We start from the raw sequence: 18,385 nt of genomic DNA, 5'->3' as shown, positions 1-18,385 counted from the left end.
TATACATACAAAATTTGTTTGATTTATTGGTTTAAAAAATTGTGACATAATCGAAACATAATAAATATTTTCAAAAAATTTGTTTTTGTATAAGAAAGAATCAGATACAAATTAAAACTTAAAATATTGCAAGTTAAATAATAAATAATACATTCTAATAGTAAAACCTGTAAACCAAACCACTCATGTCCTCTTTCGAAAACGGAAGTGCGACTGACGTTCGATTCAAACTGAATGGCAATGCCACGACGAAAAAACAGAAAAAGTTGAAAAATCATTATCCGAGCGTTTCAACTCGTGTATGCTATGTACGGCTAGGTTTGAGTGGTGTGTGTGCGCAAACCCATAAATTTATATTTCCCGAAATAACCCCGTTCTTAAAAAAAGAGCGAAGTAAAAAACGCAAACAGCCACAAAAAAGCTAAATGGAAGGGAAAGAAGAAAAGGCAAAAAAAGCGAAAAATAATAGGCAACTGTCTCTCCGGCAATCTCTCGCAATCTCAAAAACAACTAGCGACCATAACCATTATTTGTACCTTCCGAATATATAACGCCGAAGCGCACATAGACAGATACCCAGGCGGCGTGTACATGCAAGCCGAGCCTGGCGCTGTGTGCGTGTATGTATTTAGTTTGGTTTTCGTAGGCCCGTTCGTCGCTTTTTCGAGTTTTGAAATTAGTATTGAAATCGTCGTTAGCGGCGACGGTTTACTTGAATTTCGTCTCTCAGTCTGAAATCGGTTCACGCTCTCTGGCGCTGTGCTGGTAAGTGGCCGTCTGTGATTGTGTGCGTGCAAGGTGTTGCTGCTCTGTTGGAATAGTTAAAGTCGAATTATCGAAAACTTATGGCAGGCAGCGGTCTCCAGGCTTGTGCATTTAAATATATCAGGGTGACAGTTAACTGATTAGCACAAATACCCCGGGAGCAGTCATCGGCGGGCAATGCCAACGGGAATTATTCAATATTGCGATGGGTAATTGGGGAAACTCAATTTGTTCTGTTCTTTTTCTTGAAAAATTCTCAACTGCACATAATAAGCGTAAATTCGGAGTGCGCGCGTGTGTGTGTGTGTGTGTGAGCCGAGCCCGAGCCGATGGTGAGAGCAAAGTTGTTATGTCGTTTCCGCTTTTTTCCCGTCAGATATGGCCTTTTTCGTCGGGAAAAGTTGTCTTTCTCCGAAAAGAAGCGCGAAAATTACGTAGATATTTTGTATTGTATTATTTTAAAAACGCTTAAATATAACACTTAAATATAATAAATACATAAACACTTAAAAAAACAGGCTGGCGGCTTTAAATTAATCTTACTTTACGAATCAGCATTAAAAAATAACTTGGTATGTCTGTATTAACTGTAAAACTAAAAGTATTTTAAAAAATCATTTTATTTTTTAATTTTTTAACTTGTATTTTTTGTTGATCCAGCTTTTTTTATCATTACAAAATGACATCACTGCACCCAAGGCCCCATCCCGCCCCTATTCCGCTGCTGCTCTTCCTCGTTAGCTTATTATCGTATCTTTTGCATTACAGTGCCCACAAGCGATTTAAATTAAGTTGGCAATTAAATTTCCGCCAGCCTGCCAGCAATGAATTTTAGCGGATAATTACACGTGATGCACCTCCAATCCGACCAGGTCTCCCAGCTAAAACAGCTTCAGAAGTTCCGAATCTCAAGATATTTACTCGTATCTAAAACCTTTGAGATACAATATGTGTTCCGATTCAGCGATTTGCAGATTCGCGTCATCGCTAAATCTCCGAAACCTCAACCACGCTATGGAATCTATCTATCTATATATTTATCTATTTAGCACTCAATATTCTAGGTTGCTCTCTTTCTTTGTATTTCTTTTAAGTCAACTTTTTCGCAATCCACCGTTTTCGTACTTTTCGTATCTCACAAACTACAAACATACATACGTACTTCCAAATTAACCGATGCGTAATCGGCGCTCAGGAAATCAAGAAGCAGCAGGGTGCGAGATTCGAATTGTTAAATTCTATTTTTCTATGCTATATTCGGGGCTCTGTTGCTGGCGTATCTTGTTTACTTGCATTTGGAAATCACTATCTCGAAAAAGTTCTGTTATTGAGAGTGTTCCACTTGCTGGTGTGTGCCTCTGTGTGCGTTTGCGTGTGTGTTTGTATTTGCGGAGAGTGTATCTGTGGAAGTTTACTTGCTCACTTTTTTACGTTTTCTTTGTGGCCATTATTCGTTTTGAAATAATCAAAATCGATAAAAAAATATATATATATATTTCCTCGCTTTAGATTTGTAAGCTCTTTTCGTGTATTTGTTATTTCGTGAGCGAATGAGCGAATGTGTTAAACAGTTGGAAACACGTCAACCTCACGGGGTTTGCATCAACAAATGTGTATATATTTATGCAGGTAAATAATAATCAAATCCGTCGGTGGTGGATTCTGAAGACGAAAACCAAAAGATACATGAGAGATATCCGAAACCAGGCTTTTGCCACTTTTGACAACTAACAAACCCCAAAACTGGATTTTTATACCTTTTGTTCCCAAGTCTGAAATGGAATATTGAACGGAGTTAATTATTTTGTTGTCTACAAAATAATATTACGTAAAAATGTTTTAAATCCGCTTAGTTTCAAATATTCACATTTGATTATTTCTTGTTCTAGAGAAAGTCGGTTTAAAGCTTAGAAAATGTATTAAACTTAGGTAAACTCTGTAAAAGTTAAAACAAATGTATTTAAAATCGAATAACAATAAAGTTTTTCCCTATACAAACAGAAAGCATCCCCATTTATTTAACATGTTGATAGAGGGCAATATCTAAGTTTGATCAGTTTTATTAAAAATAATAATTTCCCTGTAATAATCGATATATGTAGATAAAGTCACTTTATTCAGCATCTGACTAATTCAAAACAAACAAAAAAAAACTTTTTAAAGTATTTGTGCTTTTTGGGTCCCCCAAACAAGTTTGGAAATTTTTGGAAACTGGTTTTGAGGTGTGCTGCTAAAATCAACCTTTTTTAGTTTCAAAAACGACTTTTAAGTAATTTCCACATTAATTTGATATTTTCTTGTTGTTTATATCGTTTCAAGTTTTTTGAAGTTTTAAAGAGTGCACAACTAGAACCACATCCATGTTAATGCCACGCTATCTGGGCCTGAACGATAGCACCACATCGTCTGGCAACCACGGACCTGCCGCTGGCAGCTCCTCATCTCCGCCGACGACGGTGGCCGCCCACACGAAGATGCGTTTACTGAGCAAAGTGGAGCAGAACATGCGTCAGAGCCAAGGTCAAAACAGCCAGAGCAATCTGAGCGGCCAGGAAATCAGCCACCTCCTGAGCACGGCGGCCACAGGCAATGGCCTGGTGGGCGACGTTGACGGACTGCTGACGCCCATGCGCATTAAGGCGCATCTGTCCCCACCACATTCCGCCAGCAGTCTGAGCGGGAGCTCCGGCAAGGGCGACTCCCTGCATTCGATGAGCTCTCGGCCAGAGCGCAACCTGTGGAGCCGGGCCGAAATGCTGGAGATGCTCAGCATCATGCAGAATATGAATGCGTTGGACCAGCTGAACGACCGCAACCTGAAGAGCGAGCACGTATTCAGACAGATAGAGGAAATCATGCGAAGCAAGGGCTATGTGAAGAAGTCCAGCATCCAGATCTGGACCAAGTGGAAGTTCCTCAAGTCCACATACAACACCACCACACGGCATGGCACCGGAGTGCCCAAAGTGGTGCCAGAGGAAGTTTATCGCGTACTCTGCCGGATGCTGCAGAACCATCACGGCAGCAGCAACAACGCCAGTGCCAACCTCAGCGAGTGTGGCAATTCGATGGACAGCTCCAAGACCGAAGAACCCAAAGAGGATATCCTGGGCGTGGAACATCCCATATTCGGCTTCCGTTTGGGACCCATTAAACCAGAACCTATCGATAATGGTAAGTCACACTCTATGGCCTTTTGAGACGCTAGGATTTAACCTCTTCTTTTCGAATGTTACAAAGCAAGTTTAGAGCAATCTAAAGTATTGCTTGACTTCCACTTTATCTGTCTGTTTAATAATTTTGATTAATAATTATTTTATTACCCATTGCAGGCTATGAGACCCCGCTGAAGTCAGACATGGTATCTGAGCCGGATCTTGAGGGCTATGACTATGGAAGCAGGGATGCGACAGAGGCCAGCCACCGCGACCAAGAGGATGCACCCCATATGCCGTTTATAGTGTCAGTGAAACACGAACCGGACATGGATCTGGGCATGGATGGCACTAACACACCGCCACCCACAGCGCCAGCATCGCCTTCGCCGCCACCGCCTGTGGTATTAGATGAAACCGATGATGAGCCCATCTACGCATCTACTCCGGAGGCACTTCCGCCACTGCGTGTGGCATCCTTTGCCAAAGGAGATGAGCAGGAACGTCCCACACATGGTATCCTGCAGATCGATCGTCCGCCACCAACTCTAACTAAGATGGGCCGGATGAATCGATCACTTACGCTCCAGAGCACAAGTAACATCAACTTCGTACATCCGCACAGCAAGCTGATGCTGCCTCGTAAACAGAATGCGAGTGCCGGTCAATCCGGACTGCGTCTTCCCAAGGATCTTAATGTCCAGCCGGCGGGCGGTATGCGCATGAAGACGGTGCCCATGCGGGAAACGGGATATTCACTGCGACCGGATCGAATGATTCCCGATCTGGACCAGGCGATGACCAGTCCACCGCAGTCCCCTTCGCCGATGGGTTCTCTGTTGGGTCGCGGACCACCGCCAAAGTATCCGATATCCGGACAACAAACGGATGGTGCTTCCACCAGCAGACATGCTCACATGATGTCCTCGCACCAACTAAATCCTCAGCAGCACCAGCAGCTCCAGCCGCGAAAGCGTCGCTTAGGGCAGAGCCCGCCGATGGGCATTCCAGTGCCTGTAAAGCTGCAGCGCAGCTCCACAATGTACGAATCCACTCCGACGAAAGGCTTTCGATCGCATACTGCAATGGGAGGGGCAGAGGAAACGAAGCGAAAGTCCAGCGAGGAGGAATCTAAGTTACGTAAGAAGCGGCAAGAGGAGCTGTTTGCAAAGGAACTGACCGAAATGGCTAGTGCCATGCGATCGGCCCAGAAGGAAATGCTGGAGGACTTCTTCAAGCAACAGAAGGAGTTCGCGCGCCGAGAGCACGACTTCCAGATGAAGCAGGACGCAATTGTAATGCGCGCCCTACGCAAACAGACGGAAGCCTTGCTGCAGAGCGCCAGCGAGCTAGTTGGTGAAGCTTCAGAGCAGGTTAAAGGCAAGCCGGAGGCTAAAGATCATGTCGTACCCGAGACCCAAATGCCGTTTGAACCGGAAACACAGCTGAAAATTCGTGAAGGCGGAGGTGGAGCTGGGGAAGCTAATGAGTATGACGAGGAAACTATGCTAGAGGGAGAGGATGAGTACGATGAAGAAGAGGATGGGAATGAAGGCGATGAGGAAGATGACCATGACGATGACGAAGATGGGCACGAGGGCGAAGACGATGCTGACGAACATATGGGCGCGGAAAGCGACATGGAAATGCCTACACTAGCTATATCCGCCTCAGTTCCAAGCGATGAGTACTCGAACCCGGCCGAAGTCACCGGCGAAGTGCAGTAGTCTATCTCCTTCCTCAACCATCCCATTCTCCATGCTATCCCGTCTCCAAGTATTACCCAAAAAAAGAAAAGAAAACACCATTGTTGATACCGATTCATTCCGATCGCATTCCTTAAGCTATATATACTATATAGTAAATTCCTAGAGCCAGACCAGCGCATTGTTAAAAGACTTGATTACATTTAAGCGTATTAATACATAAAAGAATCCTAAAAGTAAATTAAATGTATTTATTGTTCATCGACCGTCTAAGCCCCAAAGTGCTGTAAAGTTACTGAGACAACACGCAATATGATAAATATTACAAATAAATATGTACATAACTTGAAGAGAATTGAATTCGAGGTTTAGGGTACCAGAAGTAGAATTTGGATGCTTATCTTCTTATTACAATGGCTTTAGATTAAAAAAAAGGAAGCGGACATCTTATACCTTTAAAGTTCAAAATTTTATTTTAGGATCGAATATAAAATCGATTATAAATAATTCGACAATTTTGTCCATAAATCAAAGTTTAAAAAACTCATAAATAAGCCAAAAAAGGATTAATTAAAATTCGGAAAGCTTTCTGATGTTAATTATTATTAGTTTTATAAATCTGTATACTCAACTGAAAAAAATTAACATTTTGGCAATTTTAACGATGTAAACGCTTATAAAATGTTAAAAAAATTGGTAAATTTTATTTCTGCCTGGGAAGGCTAGATCGAATCGGCTGTTGATTCTGATCAAGAATATATGAGTTTTATAGTTGGAAATAACTCTTTCACAGCGTTACAAGCTTCAGAATAAAATTATGATACCTTCCAACGGTATAAATACAAAACCTACACATCGTCATAGTCAAAACTGTTCACATATTATGAGGGGCTCATGACATTGGACAGGAACTTCATAAATCGGTTTAACCCCCTATAAAAACTCATCAACTGTTGTAAATCAATTTTAATTTCCTAACACGAAAAATATTTAATATTGCATTAGTTCAAAAGGAACAAATTAGGATTTACAAACTGAACCAAAAAAAATATATATTAAAAATCGAGAGTAAAGTCCCTAAATCAATCTTAATAGCTAGGATTTTTCCGAAAAATTTTAGTTTTAAACTAAACATTAAATAGAAACTATCTTAAAACGACAATCAGCGCAAAGTGGTGGTGCACTAAACTAGCTAATGCCCATATTGTTTGTGCTCTTTGCTGCGCTTGCCTATGGGTTAGTGTACTCATATATTATACTCTCCACCGATTCGCATGATCGGTAAACGCCTAAAGCAAAGTGTTAGCAGCTAGTGTTTATATTTTACAATTACCATTACGACCCCGCCACGCCCACTGTTCTATCCCAGCACCTAGTCGGGCCGATAGATGGGCGTTTTAGGTATAAATTCAATTAAAATAACATACTCCATCATGGAATTGGAATCACATTGTTGCTTATGCAGTCGCCAGTGCAGGCCCAGCTTATGATATAAATGATTATTCTCCCATTCGAACAGTTTGTCAAGAGTGAGTTGTGTCTGAAAAGAGCATTAGGGAGTGATTAAAAAGATTTAAGCCATTTATGTATGAATTTGCACTTACACGTTTGCTGAGACAGATGACGGGCCAGAGCGAGCAGCCGAGCGTGCAGCAACAGCAAACACAGCCGCAAAAGAGCCACTTGACGTTGACGGGCAGGGATTTTTTTAGCACCCCGTTAATGCGGCCCACCGTCGCCTTGAACTCCTCGGGAGCGACACGGGAGAGTAGACCGCAGGGGAACTCCACGTTGAAGCGGTTGCTAAGACCAAAGCTGCAAATCCAGAGAAAACAGTGAGGTTAGAAGTGGGTAATTGACGTGTTAATGAATTTATTCTGCCCTGTATCAAAAGCACTTATGCAATACGTAAATAATTGACAGCTAAGAACAAACCAAACCCATCGCTCAAAAAGAAAAAAACAAATGGGGTCAAGCGGTATCAATACCGGAGTACGGTCAACACATATGTCATGACGAAATAAATTTCGTAAAAAGCCTTGAACTACATTTCCGTTGCTCCAACTCATATATGCAGAGTAGAGGTCAAAGAATATATGCCGGTCTTTACCTTTAGGGACATTACTTGAGTGATTATTCAGCTTTCATGATTATCCCTAATTTGTTAACAAATTAATAGAAATACGCCTGAACAAGGCATTTTGGTAGCCAGTGCAGGTCTATGTCACACAGTCTCTAAGATCTGTAAGATCTCTTAGATCCTTTTGACACTGCATACTTTAAAGGACTTATAGCATGCTGACTAAAAAGAATTGACTATTTATATCCCTTTAAGAGTTTTGGTATTATTAAATGCAACTGCAAATGGAACGGCACATGTTAGATTCAGATAACATTGGTTCTCTTCTACCAATTGGGTTGCATTTCACTATCTGCGCCCTCCTTCTGTTCGCCTTATCACTTCCTTACTTACACCGTCATGTTGCCCGCGCCGCGGATGATAATGGGTTCGGGCACAGGCGCCACTGTCTGGTCCTGGAAGTGCTCCAGGTCCTCCAGCTGCTCATCCTCGTATATTGCGTCAAAGTCGGAGAAAGACATGGTTGGCAGATGTGTATGTGTTGTGTGCTGCTGTGGATTGGCGATTTAAACGTTGAATCAGGTGACAAGACGATGACCGGGGGACAGAGAAGAGCAGCAAGCGCTCCAGCTGTGCCGTGTGAAAGGTCAAAACATGTTTGGTGGCTGCCGTTTCTGGTGGGGATTAGATGTGTTGCGGTGTGCCTCCTGGCAGTGACTTCCTTGTTGCTTGTTTAGTTGTCGTAGATACCTTTTGGTGCTGCTACTTCCGCCATTAACGCCGTTGACGTCGGCGGCGTTCTGGATTGATGCGGGATGACGTCTTCCTTCCTCTCTGTTGACGCAGATACGTGGGTGGCGGCGGGGGTGTTGGAGTATAAATAAAGTGCATATTAAAACACAATAAATGCAGTACAAAGTGTATTGAGGGGCGCCCCAAGCGTTTTACAACACTATCCTTGCTTTGTTGTTGCTGCTGCCTTATGGGTGGGAGAGGGAGGTGGAGTGCCTCCAACACAAAGAAAAGCTAGCCAAAAGTTAGATTCCTGTGTTGCAGACGTGAAAAGGATTTCCACTCATCAGAATGCAAAGCAGCAGCATCAAATGTTTTGTTTTTTTCTACTAGGACGCTCACACACTTCCAAACAAATATGCACACACCTTATGCAGCTCTTTGCGTATTTCGCAATCACTTTTCATTCACAAGCCAAGGTAAATCTATTTTTTATGTTTGCCAGCCGACCGAGCTTTTGTTTTTTTCAGTTATTAATACTCTTTGATTATCGAAACACGGATCCTGCGACTTTGACACGCTTTCTGCGTTTTTTTTTTTTTCAAATACGAAAATAGAATTTCCAGCTCGCTGCTGAATTTGTTGTTATACGACTGCGACGAACAGCTGGCAGCTGTGGTCTGGCCAGGGTTGCCAGACCTGATCAGAAGTGGCAGCCCCAATTTAAATGACAGATTAATGGCAAGGGTAATATTATTGATTTATTAATATTATCTAAATAAATAAGTTACTTGTATGTATAAAATACATAGAGCGATAAGCTTAACCTAAACAAGACAAATTCGACGGATTAGCAAATGAAACAACATTGCAATATAGCTTAATTTCGAGTATAAAATAGCTCTAGCGTGAACGAGAAGGCATATTTGAGTTGGGATTTGTGTTTCTTTGGGTATCTCCTGGCCCTGGCTACTTCTTTTTGGCCGCACTGGGGCTGGTGGATTGGAACACCGAGGAGGCGGACATCAGGTTCTCGATGTACTGTCCCAGCACTTGGTTTTCAGAGCGCAGCTTGAGATTTTCTTCCTTGACGGAGTCTACGCGTTGCGAAAGGTCGTCCAGTGTGTTCTGCAGTTCCAGGACCTGGGTAATAAGCCGGGCCTTCTCCTCCCTATCGTCCTGGGCCATTTCCATGGTGTCCAGCGAGTTGTGGGACGAGTCCGGAGTGGAGCTCCGGTTGGTGAAGGAGGAGCGCAGCGAGTCCATAGATCGGCCGCTGGGCATGTGCAGCGCCGTCGTCGGCTCATCCTCATGGATCATCACTGTTTTTTTATTTTGTTTTTGGAAGCAACGGTTAACGATAACATCATCACTGGACTTGCCTCGCCCACTCTCATAATCTTTTATTGCTCTCACCTTGTGGATCCTCGTCCATGTTGGGAATGCTGTCGTCGTTGTTCAAAAGCGACATGGCTGGCAGTGGGATAATATCTTTCCGGTTAAAAAGTGATGTTTAGTAAACGTTTCCCAAATTGTCGCGTAAATTGACACGAAGAAAAAGAAAAACTACCACTTTGTCTCTTTAAGGTTAGGCAACACTGTCGTGGCGCTGCCGTTGTTTTTTAGTGGCGGCGTTTTCCAGCACTGTTCTGTGGCATAAGTTCAAAAGGAAGAAGCAGCATCATTTATGCGTTTCTTACACAAATATTTCAGAGTGTACTTCTTGAGAAAAACAAATAACAAAAGGTAAATAAGTCCTTCACTTTTCACACAATTTTCCCTAGAACAGTTTTAAATCTTAACTTTCTCGCTTAATTTCTGCAACACCATTCGCGACTGTTTGGATTTTCAACTTTTAACGTAAAAAAGCTTAGTTAAAAAAATTATTATGCGCATCATAAAATATTTACCATGAAGGATATATTTCCTGCAAATTTGAGTATTTGCAAGGATTTTATTTCGGACTTTTTAAAATAACTGACACCAGGCGCACACACATCGGAGACAGAGTTGCCACCTGAGCCGTTCGATCATAGAAATTAAAATACACACATGCTTTTGCAGTTTCTAATATCGCTGGACACAACGCGTCTGAGTTCCAAGGAGTGCGGATTATCCCGTGTTGAGCGCTAATTAAGCCACTTTAGATTGAATCCGTGAAAAGTGTGTGGAAATCGTGCTAAGGCCACGACAGTCTTAATTGGTATTCGTTTTCGCACAGAGTACGCCACAATTTGCCCTGCGAGGTCGAACTCATTTAACTCCCTCACAATCAACGTTCAATCGAACGGAAATGACAGGTAAGAAACTTATTCCGCTCAAATGTGTCGGTAATTCCCATAACATCCCAAATGTGTGTCATTGCAGCAGCTGCCTGTGCCCGTGAACTCTCGCATCCTGGCTTCCGCCTCCGTCTATGCTAAACATTTTGATTCCCTCCGCGGCAATTGAGGAGTTGTCAGAGGGTAAGTCAACTGTTGAATTCTGGGTTTCCAAGAGGTATGCTTTCTGAAAATCAAAAATATAAGGCTGTAGATTCAACGGTTCTTCACAAATCCCAACCAATTCCGAATCCAAAGATAAGAAGTTTATGCTCTTGGGGCCTTGTGACATCGCCAGCTACGTAACATGTCCGAAAGAGACTAGGATTATAAGTATGAATGGGATTCAGGGGGTATCTTATGAGGGGCATAAATGTCTTGGTAAGGCTATAAATAAGGGCAGGTAATTTTTGAGAAAACATAAAATACAGCATAACTAAAAATGGTATCAAAATTCAATATGTATCCGGTGTGACCGCAGCCGGACAACCAGAAAATACTAAAGAGTCGGAGGCCATTGTCAAAAATGGCGTTTCGCCAAATTTAGAGGTGTAATAAATATATATAGATCGTGTAATTAAGACGCTTAATGCAGTGTTTACCCTTTAATTTTTTAGTTATTATTTACTTCGAAGTTTTAAGAAGTACAGGTTCTGTGTTGGCTTTCAGAAAATATTCAAATCAAATCTATTGCTGGCACATGCGGAAATCTTATCGTCTCGTAATTTATTTTACGCTATATAAGAAGGTAACTAATTAATTAATAATTTTAACTCTTTTACAGGTGATTGTAGTTGGTAAAATAACCATACAAAGTTTAAACTACACTGCGAATTTGCAAATTGAAAGAAAATACCACTGTCTGGTATAATACCAAATCAATAAATACATACTATAACTGTGTGCAAATAAACGCGCGAAAACTATAACATTAACTCAAAACTTTATAAGCGCAGCTCGTTAAGCAAGGGCACGAATTGTATAAAAAAGAGTAAATTGTAAATAACTAAATGGTGAAAGAAAACAGTGAAATCGAGGTACCAATCGGCGGAAAATTGTGAAAACAAGACAGAAAAAATACCAACCCCGGGCTGCGGAGTGTGTTAAAATGCCAGAAACTTTTGTGCGCCTCAACGTCCAAAAATTGTAGGAGTTACGAAAACGAGACGCGAACGGAAAAAACTATCTTTTACTTCACCTCTATCCTGTTTTCCGGCTGAAAACGAAACGTAGAAAGTGGATTTAAACGAAAGAATACCACCATGTTGCCCTTGTCCTTGGCCAGTGAGGAGGCCAAGCAGATGCAGCAGCAGGCCAAGCGCGAGCTGGCAATCACCATGTCGTCAGTGTCGTCCTCCGGCGGCGCTTGTGGCCAAAGTGCCGCAGGAAACAGTGTCCTGGCAGTTGGGCCCAGAAAAGAGGAGGTCCGTTTTGTTCCCCTCTCTTCAATGGCGGGCAGCAAATCCTGCAACATCAGCTTCAGCAATATTCACTCAACCACCAGTACTGGTGGTGTCCCCCATCAGATCCAAACCGCCTTAAAGTCCAAACTGACTGCGGTGAACATAGTGCCGAAAACATTAAAGACTGGAACCGTGACAGGCGGAACAGCCACTGGCTCTGCTCCACTTTTCCAGCTAGTGCCATCGCTCAACAATCCCAGCCAGCCGCTGGTGGCCATTTTGGCTCCCCCCAGGAAAACCATAGGAGGAGCAGGGACCGGAGGAGGAGTCCAAAGCAATGCCCAGCCAGTGGTTATCCGTTCGGGTCCCGCACTCAACAAGGCCCAACTCACCATTCAAAATGGTATAGCCACCATGACGACAGCTCCGGCTCCAACTCCAGCAGTATCAGCAGCACCAGGAACCAACGGAGCAGCACCCAGTAGATCACTGCTTACTAAATCAGATTCGGGTGAGTAGGTTATTATATAAGCTAAGTGTGATCTCCGTTTCCGATCCGGAAAGTGGAAAATGCTCGAGTGTTTTCCCCCAAAAGAGATTGTGTAGTGTGTGTGTGCGTAAATTGTTTTTTTTTTTTTTTTCTTATTATTATTATAGTTTACTTTTGTCGTTGCTCACTGCGTGGTTGTTGCTGCTGGCAGTAGCTGGCTTTTGCTTGCTGCGGGTTTAGTTTTTAGTTGTTGTTTGACTGCTGCACATTTCATAACACGGAAAACGGTTTGAAACGTACCAAAAAATTAATTAGGTTTGTGTGGCATAAATTTAACCCTGGTCACAGGTTTCGGTTCCATTTCTTGGATATAGAATCGTTTTCGTTTTCATTTCGGTTTCTTTACGTTATTTAGCTACTCTTCTCTCTGCTATATATGCTTGCTGCTGGTTTTATCAATAGCAATAAGTATGCAAAAGGCGGGGTAGCAACTACAACAACAACCGAAACGAACAGTGATGACGATCAGGTTTTTGCAGCTGCAATAAAAACAAAACCAAAAAAAAACAAAAAACAGAAGTGAAGGAAAAGGAGATCTCAGGCGGAGGAGGTGGAGAGATCGATCTCTCATTTACTTGAGGATCGCTGAACGCCTGGCATGCGTCCGCCTCCGCATGATGACTAATTAAAGAAAACGAATGAAATTCCCTTGTCAATTGATGGTAATTCCCATTTTCTCTTCGTTTTTACAGCCCCTGTAGCTGCCGTCCAGATACCTGCGGCCGGAGGATCCGGCCAAATCTCTTTGTTGGCCAATCCGCTCAAGCCACGTGCACCACTCATACTCAGTAAGGTGGCAGTGGATAAATTGCAGCTGAAATTTAATCAGTTTAAGGCCAATCCCAAATCTATTGTCCTGGGAAAGTCCAACCAGGTGAAGAGGGTAATGTCTATGCCTGCTCGCACTAACATCAGCAGCATCCGCAGCAGCAGTGCCAATGAAAAGGATAGTAACAAGTCGGTTATTCCTATCAAGTCCGTTCCTCTGGTAGTGGAGGAGGTGCCCAAAGCAATGCCCACCAACAATAACAACAACAACAATAACTACTCCAGCAATACCAAGAGCCTGATTAAGCCGAAAGCATCTTCCATAAAGGCGGTGCCCCTGCCTGTTAGTCAGGATATAATCACTGTGCCGGCCTTTGAGTCGATGGAGGAGAAGATTGCCATATCCCATCTTAAGAACACTCAGAAAGCGCTTTCGAGTCTGGAAATAATGCTGAATGGGCCAGTAAAGACGGCACAGTCAGAACCCAGGGATGCTCCACTGCAGCAGCCGGCCCAGGAGCCAAAGACCCCTCCCAAAATAAATGAGCCAGAAGCCAAAACATCTCCCGAGCAGCAAAAACCAGCGGAGGATATTCTGGAAGAAGAGAAAGCAGACACCAAGGAAACTGTCAAGGAACCTCCTAAGCTTCAACAACCTGAACCCCTAGGAGATCCCAAGCCGCAGCAACCGGAGGCCAGGGAACATTTACAATCGCAGCAGTTGGAAGCCAAGGACATGCCCAAGTCTCCGAAGCTGCAACGTTCCAAGTCTTTTGTGGCCGTTACTGAGCAGACTCCAACAGTGTCGAGCAGTAGCGAGCGACGCCACTCGGTGGCCATTATGGCCAAAGAGGTGGATGTTATCGAAGAGCCCAGTGCCCCAATCGAGACCATTACGATTGAGGATGACGATGAAGACAGCGAGGAGGAGCTCATTCAGAAGGAGATCATTCTGCCCATTCTGCCAGCTGGGATAACGATCTCCACGACCACAAAATCGGGCGCTAAATCCCAGCTAGTGCGGAAAAACTCTAGCGTCACGACTCTCACCTCCTCCAGAAAGACCTCCATTTCCGTCAGCAGTACGTCCAACAGCGATGTGGAGGAGATCAGTACGCCCGCGAAGAACATCGAGGAAGAAATAAGCCTTCTGCCCGGGATAAGCATCATCAAAGCGGAAAGCCTGCCGCTTTCCAAAGAGGACTTTGAGCGCTCGCTCCGCTGTGATGAACAGGTGCCTAACACACCGCCCTCTTCTGGAGCTTCATCCGTTGCCTCGGACACAGCATCGCCAAGTAAACCTCCAGCTGAACTGTCGGTATCTTCATCCCATAGGCAGCAGAAGCCACCTGGCTCGCGAGCCAATGTTCTCAGGAAGAGTATGGTTCAGAATCTGCCCATGTTGAGGTGGCGTGGCCAGCAGCCGGCCAAACTGCAGAACTCCTCTATGTGCTTCGAGCTAAATCGTTTCAACCTGCTGCAGTTGAACGAGCGCTGCGAGCAGCGCCTTGGACCCGCCAGCTACTTCGAGCGGGCCCTGCTCGATCGGCCCGACCGGAGGCCCTCGGGCAGCATTCACCCACTTTTATACCTTTGCCAGCGGTGCAATTGCCACGGTCCCGCCTCTGATTTTCTAGCCCCACGTAAGTTACGAATTCCCAGCAAGGGTTTCACTAATAAACCCAAGCTCAATCTTTAATTAAATATTATTTTTCCTCTCCGCAGACTACTGCTCCTTGTGCTGTGTGCGCCGAGCGCAAAAGCGGCGCCAGCCGGCCAGCAATTCTCAGCCGGAGGCCAAGGTGAGCCGAGCATCAATGGAGCCAGCCCCAGCACAGAAATCACAGGTAAACAATAGGCATCACCAATCGAAATCCCTGGCCGACATTCAGATGCACCGTCCAAAGGATAGTGATAAAATGCGTAAGCCGTTTCGCTGGAGCGAATACCTGAAGGCAAAAGGAAGAGATGTAGCGGCGCCCATCCACCTGTTCCTCAACCCATTTCCGATAAGCCCCAACTGTTTTGAGCGCGGAATGAAGCTGGAAGCCATCGATCCGGAGAACTGCTCCTTGTTTTGTGTGTGCAGCATAGCCGAGGTACGTGGCTATCGGCTTAAGCTTACCTTTGACGGCTATTCGTCAATGTACGACTTTTGGGTGAATGCCGACTCGCAGGACATCTTCCCACCCGGTTGGTGCGAGGAAACGGGTCGCGTGCTGCAAGCGCCTAGGGATTACTGCCCGGAGCGCTTCAGCTGGAGTCGTTACCTGGTTAAGACCAACGCAAAGGCAGCTCCGCGGGCACTGTTCGCTCACTTAAAAATGCCACAACAGACAGGGGTTTGCAACGGATTCGCCGTGGGAATGCACTTGGAAGCAGAGGATCTGAACGACACCGGCAAAATCTGCGTGGCCACCGTGGCGGATATACTGGACGAGCGTGTGCGCGTGCATTTCGATGGCTGGGATGACTGCTATGATCTGTGGGTGCACGTCAGTTCGCCCTACATTCACCCCTGCGGCTGGCACGAGAATCGTCAGCAACTCATAGTACCACCGGATTTTAAGACGACCGTATTCAGTTGGCCTGACTATATAGCCGATGTCGGTGGGGTGGCTGCCCCGAAGCACCTGTTCCAACCACGCCAGCCGATGGAATACCAGTCGCGCATGAAGCTGGAGGTAGTTGACCAGCGCAACCCCTGCCTGATTCGCCCGGCCACAATAGTAACCCGCAAGGGCTACCGCGTTCAAATCCACTTGGATTGCTGGCCGTCAGAGTACTACTTCTGGCTGGAGGACGACAGTCCAGACCTGCATCCCATTGGGTGGTGCGAGGCCACCTCGCATGATCTTGAAACCCCGCCGGGGTATCTGCAAGCCACGCCACTAATGCCCTGCGACGTAGAGGGCTGTCGAGGTTTTGGCAACGCCAAGCGCTTTAATCTCAGTGTGCACGCTTTGCGGGATTGCTGCCCGTACGCGCCGGAGAACTGGCGCCAGTGGCGTTCAAAGACGGTGAAGCCAGCGCGAGTGTCGCCCGATAAGATAAGGCGCGGAGTTCTGACGAAGAAATCAAGAAAGACAGCTACTACAGAAGTCCAGCAACTGGATATTAAAGAGGAAATTTCCCCTAAGATGCCAAATAAAAGGGCCACACCACCGCCTTGCGCGGATGAAAAGAAGAAGAAGAAAAAGAAACAAAAGACGAATGTGGCTATAGAGGTGCATAAGGAGGAGCAGAACCCAGATCCCAGAACTCTGGATATAGCCAAGAGCTTCTTGAAAGATTACGGCCCGCAGTTCCTGCTGAACTACAGACTTTGGAGGCAGAACAGCAGTTTGAATCACGATCAGATTCGTAGCAATCCGTTGCACTGGACCACCTGGGATGTTTACGAGTTCATGGAGCGCGCCATGGACTCTACGGAGATAGCCCGTGTGATATTTGAACAAGAGATCGATGGCAGGGCTCTCCTGATGCTCGGGCGCCAGGAGTTGGACAAGTACCTGAACCTTAAGGTGGGCCCTGCGGCAAAACTATACTCGCTGATCATGAATCTGCGCATTGCCGTCGTTTGTAAATTCGGAACGAATAGCACCGGACTTGGAATTAATTTCTCCAATCTGCTAAATCTGAAAGAGGATGAGGTGAAGGATACACCAGCGTCTTCCAAGGTGCAGGGCAGGAGCAACGGGTGGAGGAAGATAGAGCACAATCAGGAGCTTTTCGAGAGCGAAGAGGACGATTATGATAATGATGAAGTGGTGCTGGACAGCGAGGACTTTCTCAGCGTCAAGCCCAGTAACCGCCTGGTAATTGACGAGGACGCCGATGTGGTGATGATGCAGCAGCTGGATGTTTGCAGGCCCATGACTACGGCTTCCTAGAGGACTCCATGCCGAGGCCCTGCTTCCGTTGATTGATTTGTAAGATTCGTTCGGGTATTAATAAGCTATTTTTAGTATTTATTATGTAAGCCGATCCTGAAAGCGATTTTGTTTGTTGCGCCCACACTATCCAATAAAGGATCCACAAATACTGTATACTTTCTCTCCCTTTAACTTTGAACTAATTTTGCTCTTTATATATCACCACGATAAACCATTGAACATGTGTTTTGGATACATTTCTGAACCTGGATCCCAGTGTGATACAAGGTCTATAATCTGATGGGTTAATTAGTGCCCTAAGATGATCTAACCTTTGTCCATGCGGGGACGTTTCTTAACTTTAGCGAGCTCAATAATTTTCATTAAATTTTTATTAATACCTTAACCAGGTCAACATTCTTCAATAATTTGTTGGCATTAATATTACGGAGAAACAATTAACAGTAAAAAATATCTAACTCGTTGCGAGTATAGTTTAACTAAAAATGTTTCTCATATAAAAATTTTTAAATATAAATTATAAATTAAAATAGATCTGGTATTATAGAGTCAAACTATGTTGTCAATAATAAATCAGCAGTTTCCTGTAAATTTAAGAAATAAATGGCAACGGATGCTGTGAAAATTTCTCCCGCCACTTTTGGGCCTGCCAACTCGTTCTACTGGCCGATTTTTGGTATATACCGAACGCGTTATGCGAGAACCGCATTGCAAGGGATATTGGGATTCAGATAGACGTTTCGCCATTTTTTCTGCTTGACATATGGGTATATATATTTTCGACTCCCTAAAAACGACCGACACCCGACAGCACCCGAAAAAGAATTGTGTTTATTTACGCTAGATAAGATTAAGTCTGTTAATGAATGTTTATATCTACATGAGAAGTGTTTAAGGTGTTATCAAGACGTGTAAAATGTAAAATAACGTTCGGAATTAAAGTGGCCAGAAACCAAATATCAGCATATACCAAATAATATATTGATATGGTGGTATTTTGATATTTTTT

At 44.3% G+C, this 18,385-nt stretch overlaps 4 protein-coding genes across 16 annotated transcripts; 2 read left to right on the top strand and 2 right to left on the bottom strand.

Moving 5' to 3' along the window:
- Positions 1–356: 356 nt before the first annotated feature.
- mrt (martik) lies at positions 357–5,976 on the top strand. 6 transcript variants are annotated; one of them, XM_020944078.2, is made up of 4 exons: positions 679–765; positions 2,275–2,394; positions 3,085–3,939; positions 4,098–5,976. In XM_020944078.2, exons 3-4 carry the CDS (start codon positions 3,126–3,128, stop codon positions 5,645–5,647), a joined length of 2,364 nt encoding a protein of 787 aa, XP_020799737.2. In that variant the 5' UTR covers positions 679–765; positions 2,275–2,394; positions 3,085–3,125; the 3' UTR covers positions 5,648–5,976. The 6 variants fall into 6 exon arrangements, with proteins under 6 accessions (XP_020799736.2, XP_020799737.2, XP_086693048.1 ...); XM_086836924.1 differs by lacking the exon at positions 679–765 and adding an exon at positions 1,921–1,979; XM_086836923.1 differs by lacking the exon at positions 679–765 and adding an exon at positions 1,997–2,113.
- Positions 5,977–6,577: 601 nt separating this feature from the next.
- LOC110177329 (cysteine-rich hydrophobic domain-containing protein 2) lies at positions 6,578–9,164 on the bottom strand. The gene is made up of 4 exons (XM_020944003.2): positions 8,867–9,164; positions 8,100–8,540; positions 7,231–7,441; positions 6,578–7,166 (listed from the first exon to the last, which is right to left on the bottom strand). Exons 2-4 carry the CDS (start codon positions 8,225–8,227, stop codon positions 6,999–7,001), a joined length of 507 nt encoding a protein of 168 aa, XP_020799662.1. The 5' UTR covers positions 8,228–8,540; positions 8,867–9,164; the 3' UTR covers positions 6,578–6,998.
- On the top strand, positions 9,028–17,529 carry l(3)mbt (lethal (3) malignant brain tumor). 8 transcript variants are annotated; one of them, XM_086836917.1, is made up of 7 exons: positions 10,087–10,184; positions 10,503–10,601; positions 10,660–10,738; positions 10,809–10,903; positions 11,544–12,673; positions 13,405–15,123; positions 15,206–17,529. In XM_086836917.1, exons 5-7 carry the CDS (start codon positions 12,022–12,024, stop codon positions 17,371–17,373), a joined length of 4,539 nt encoding a protein of 1,512 aa, XP_086693043.1. In that variant the 5' UTR covers positions 10,087–10,184; positions 10,503–10,601; positions 10,660–10,738; positions 10,809–10,903; positions 11,544–12,021; the 3' UTR covers positions 17,374–17,529. The 8 variants fall into 8 exon arrangements, with proteins under 8 accessions (XP_086693040.1, XP_086693039.1, XP_086693043.1 ...); XM_086836914.1 differs by lacking the exon at positions 10,087–10,184 and adding an exon at positions 9,028–9,185 and having other exon boundaries at positions 10,503–10,738; positions 10,806–10,903; XM_086836913.1 differs by having other exon boundaries at positions 10,025–10,184; positions 10,503–10,738; positions 10,806–10,903.
- LOC110177387 (uncharacterized) lies at positions 9,178–10,160 on the bottom strand. Its single transcript, XM_020944090.2, has 2 exons — positions 9,855–10,160; positions 9,178–9,760 (listed from the first exon to the last, which is right to left on the bottom strand). Exons 1-2 carry the CDS (start codon positions 9,907–9,909, stop codon positions 9,408–9,410), a joined length of 408 nt encoding a protein of 135 aa, XP_020799749.1. The 5' UTR covers positions 9,910–10,160; the 3' UTR covers positions 9,178–9,407.
- Positions 17,530–18,385: the final 856 nt, after the last annotated feature.

The sequence above is a fragment of the Drosophila serrata genome, unplaced genomic scaffold, assembly GCF_035046125.1.
Source record: "Drosophila serrata isolate PLE 108 unplaced genomic scaffold, ASM3504612v1 contig_295, whole genome shotgun sequence".
NCBI lineage: Eukaryota > Metazoa > Arthropoda > Insecta > Diptera > Drosophilidae > Drosophila > Drosophila serrata.
This window is presented reverse-complemented; position numbering and strand designations above follow the sequence as displayed.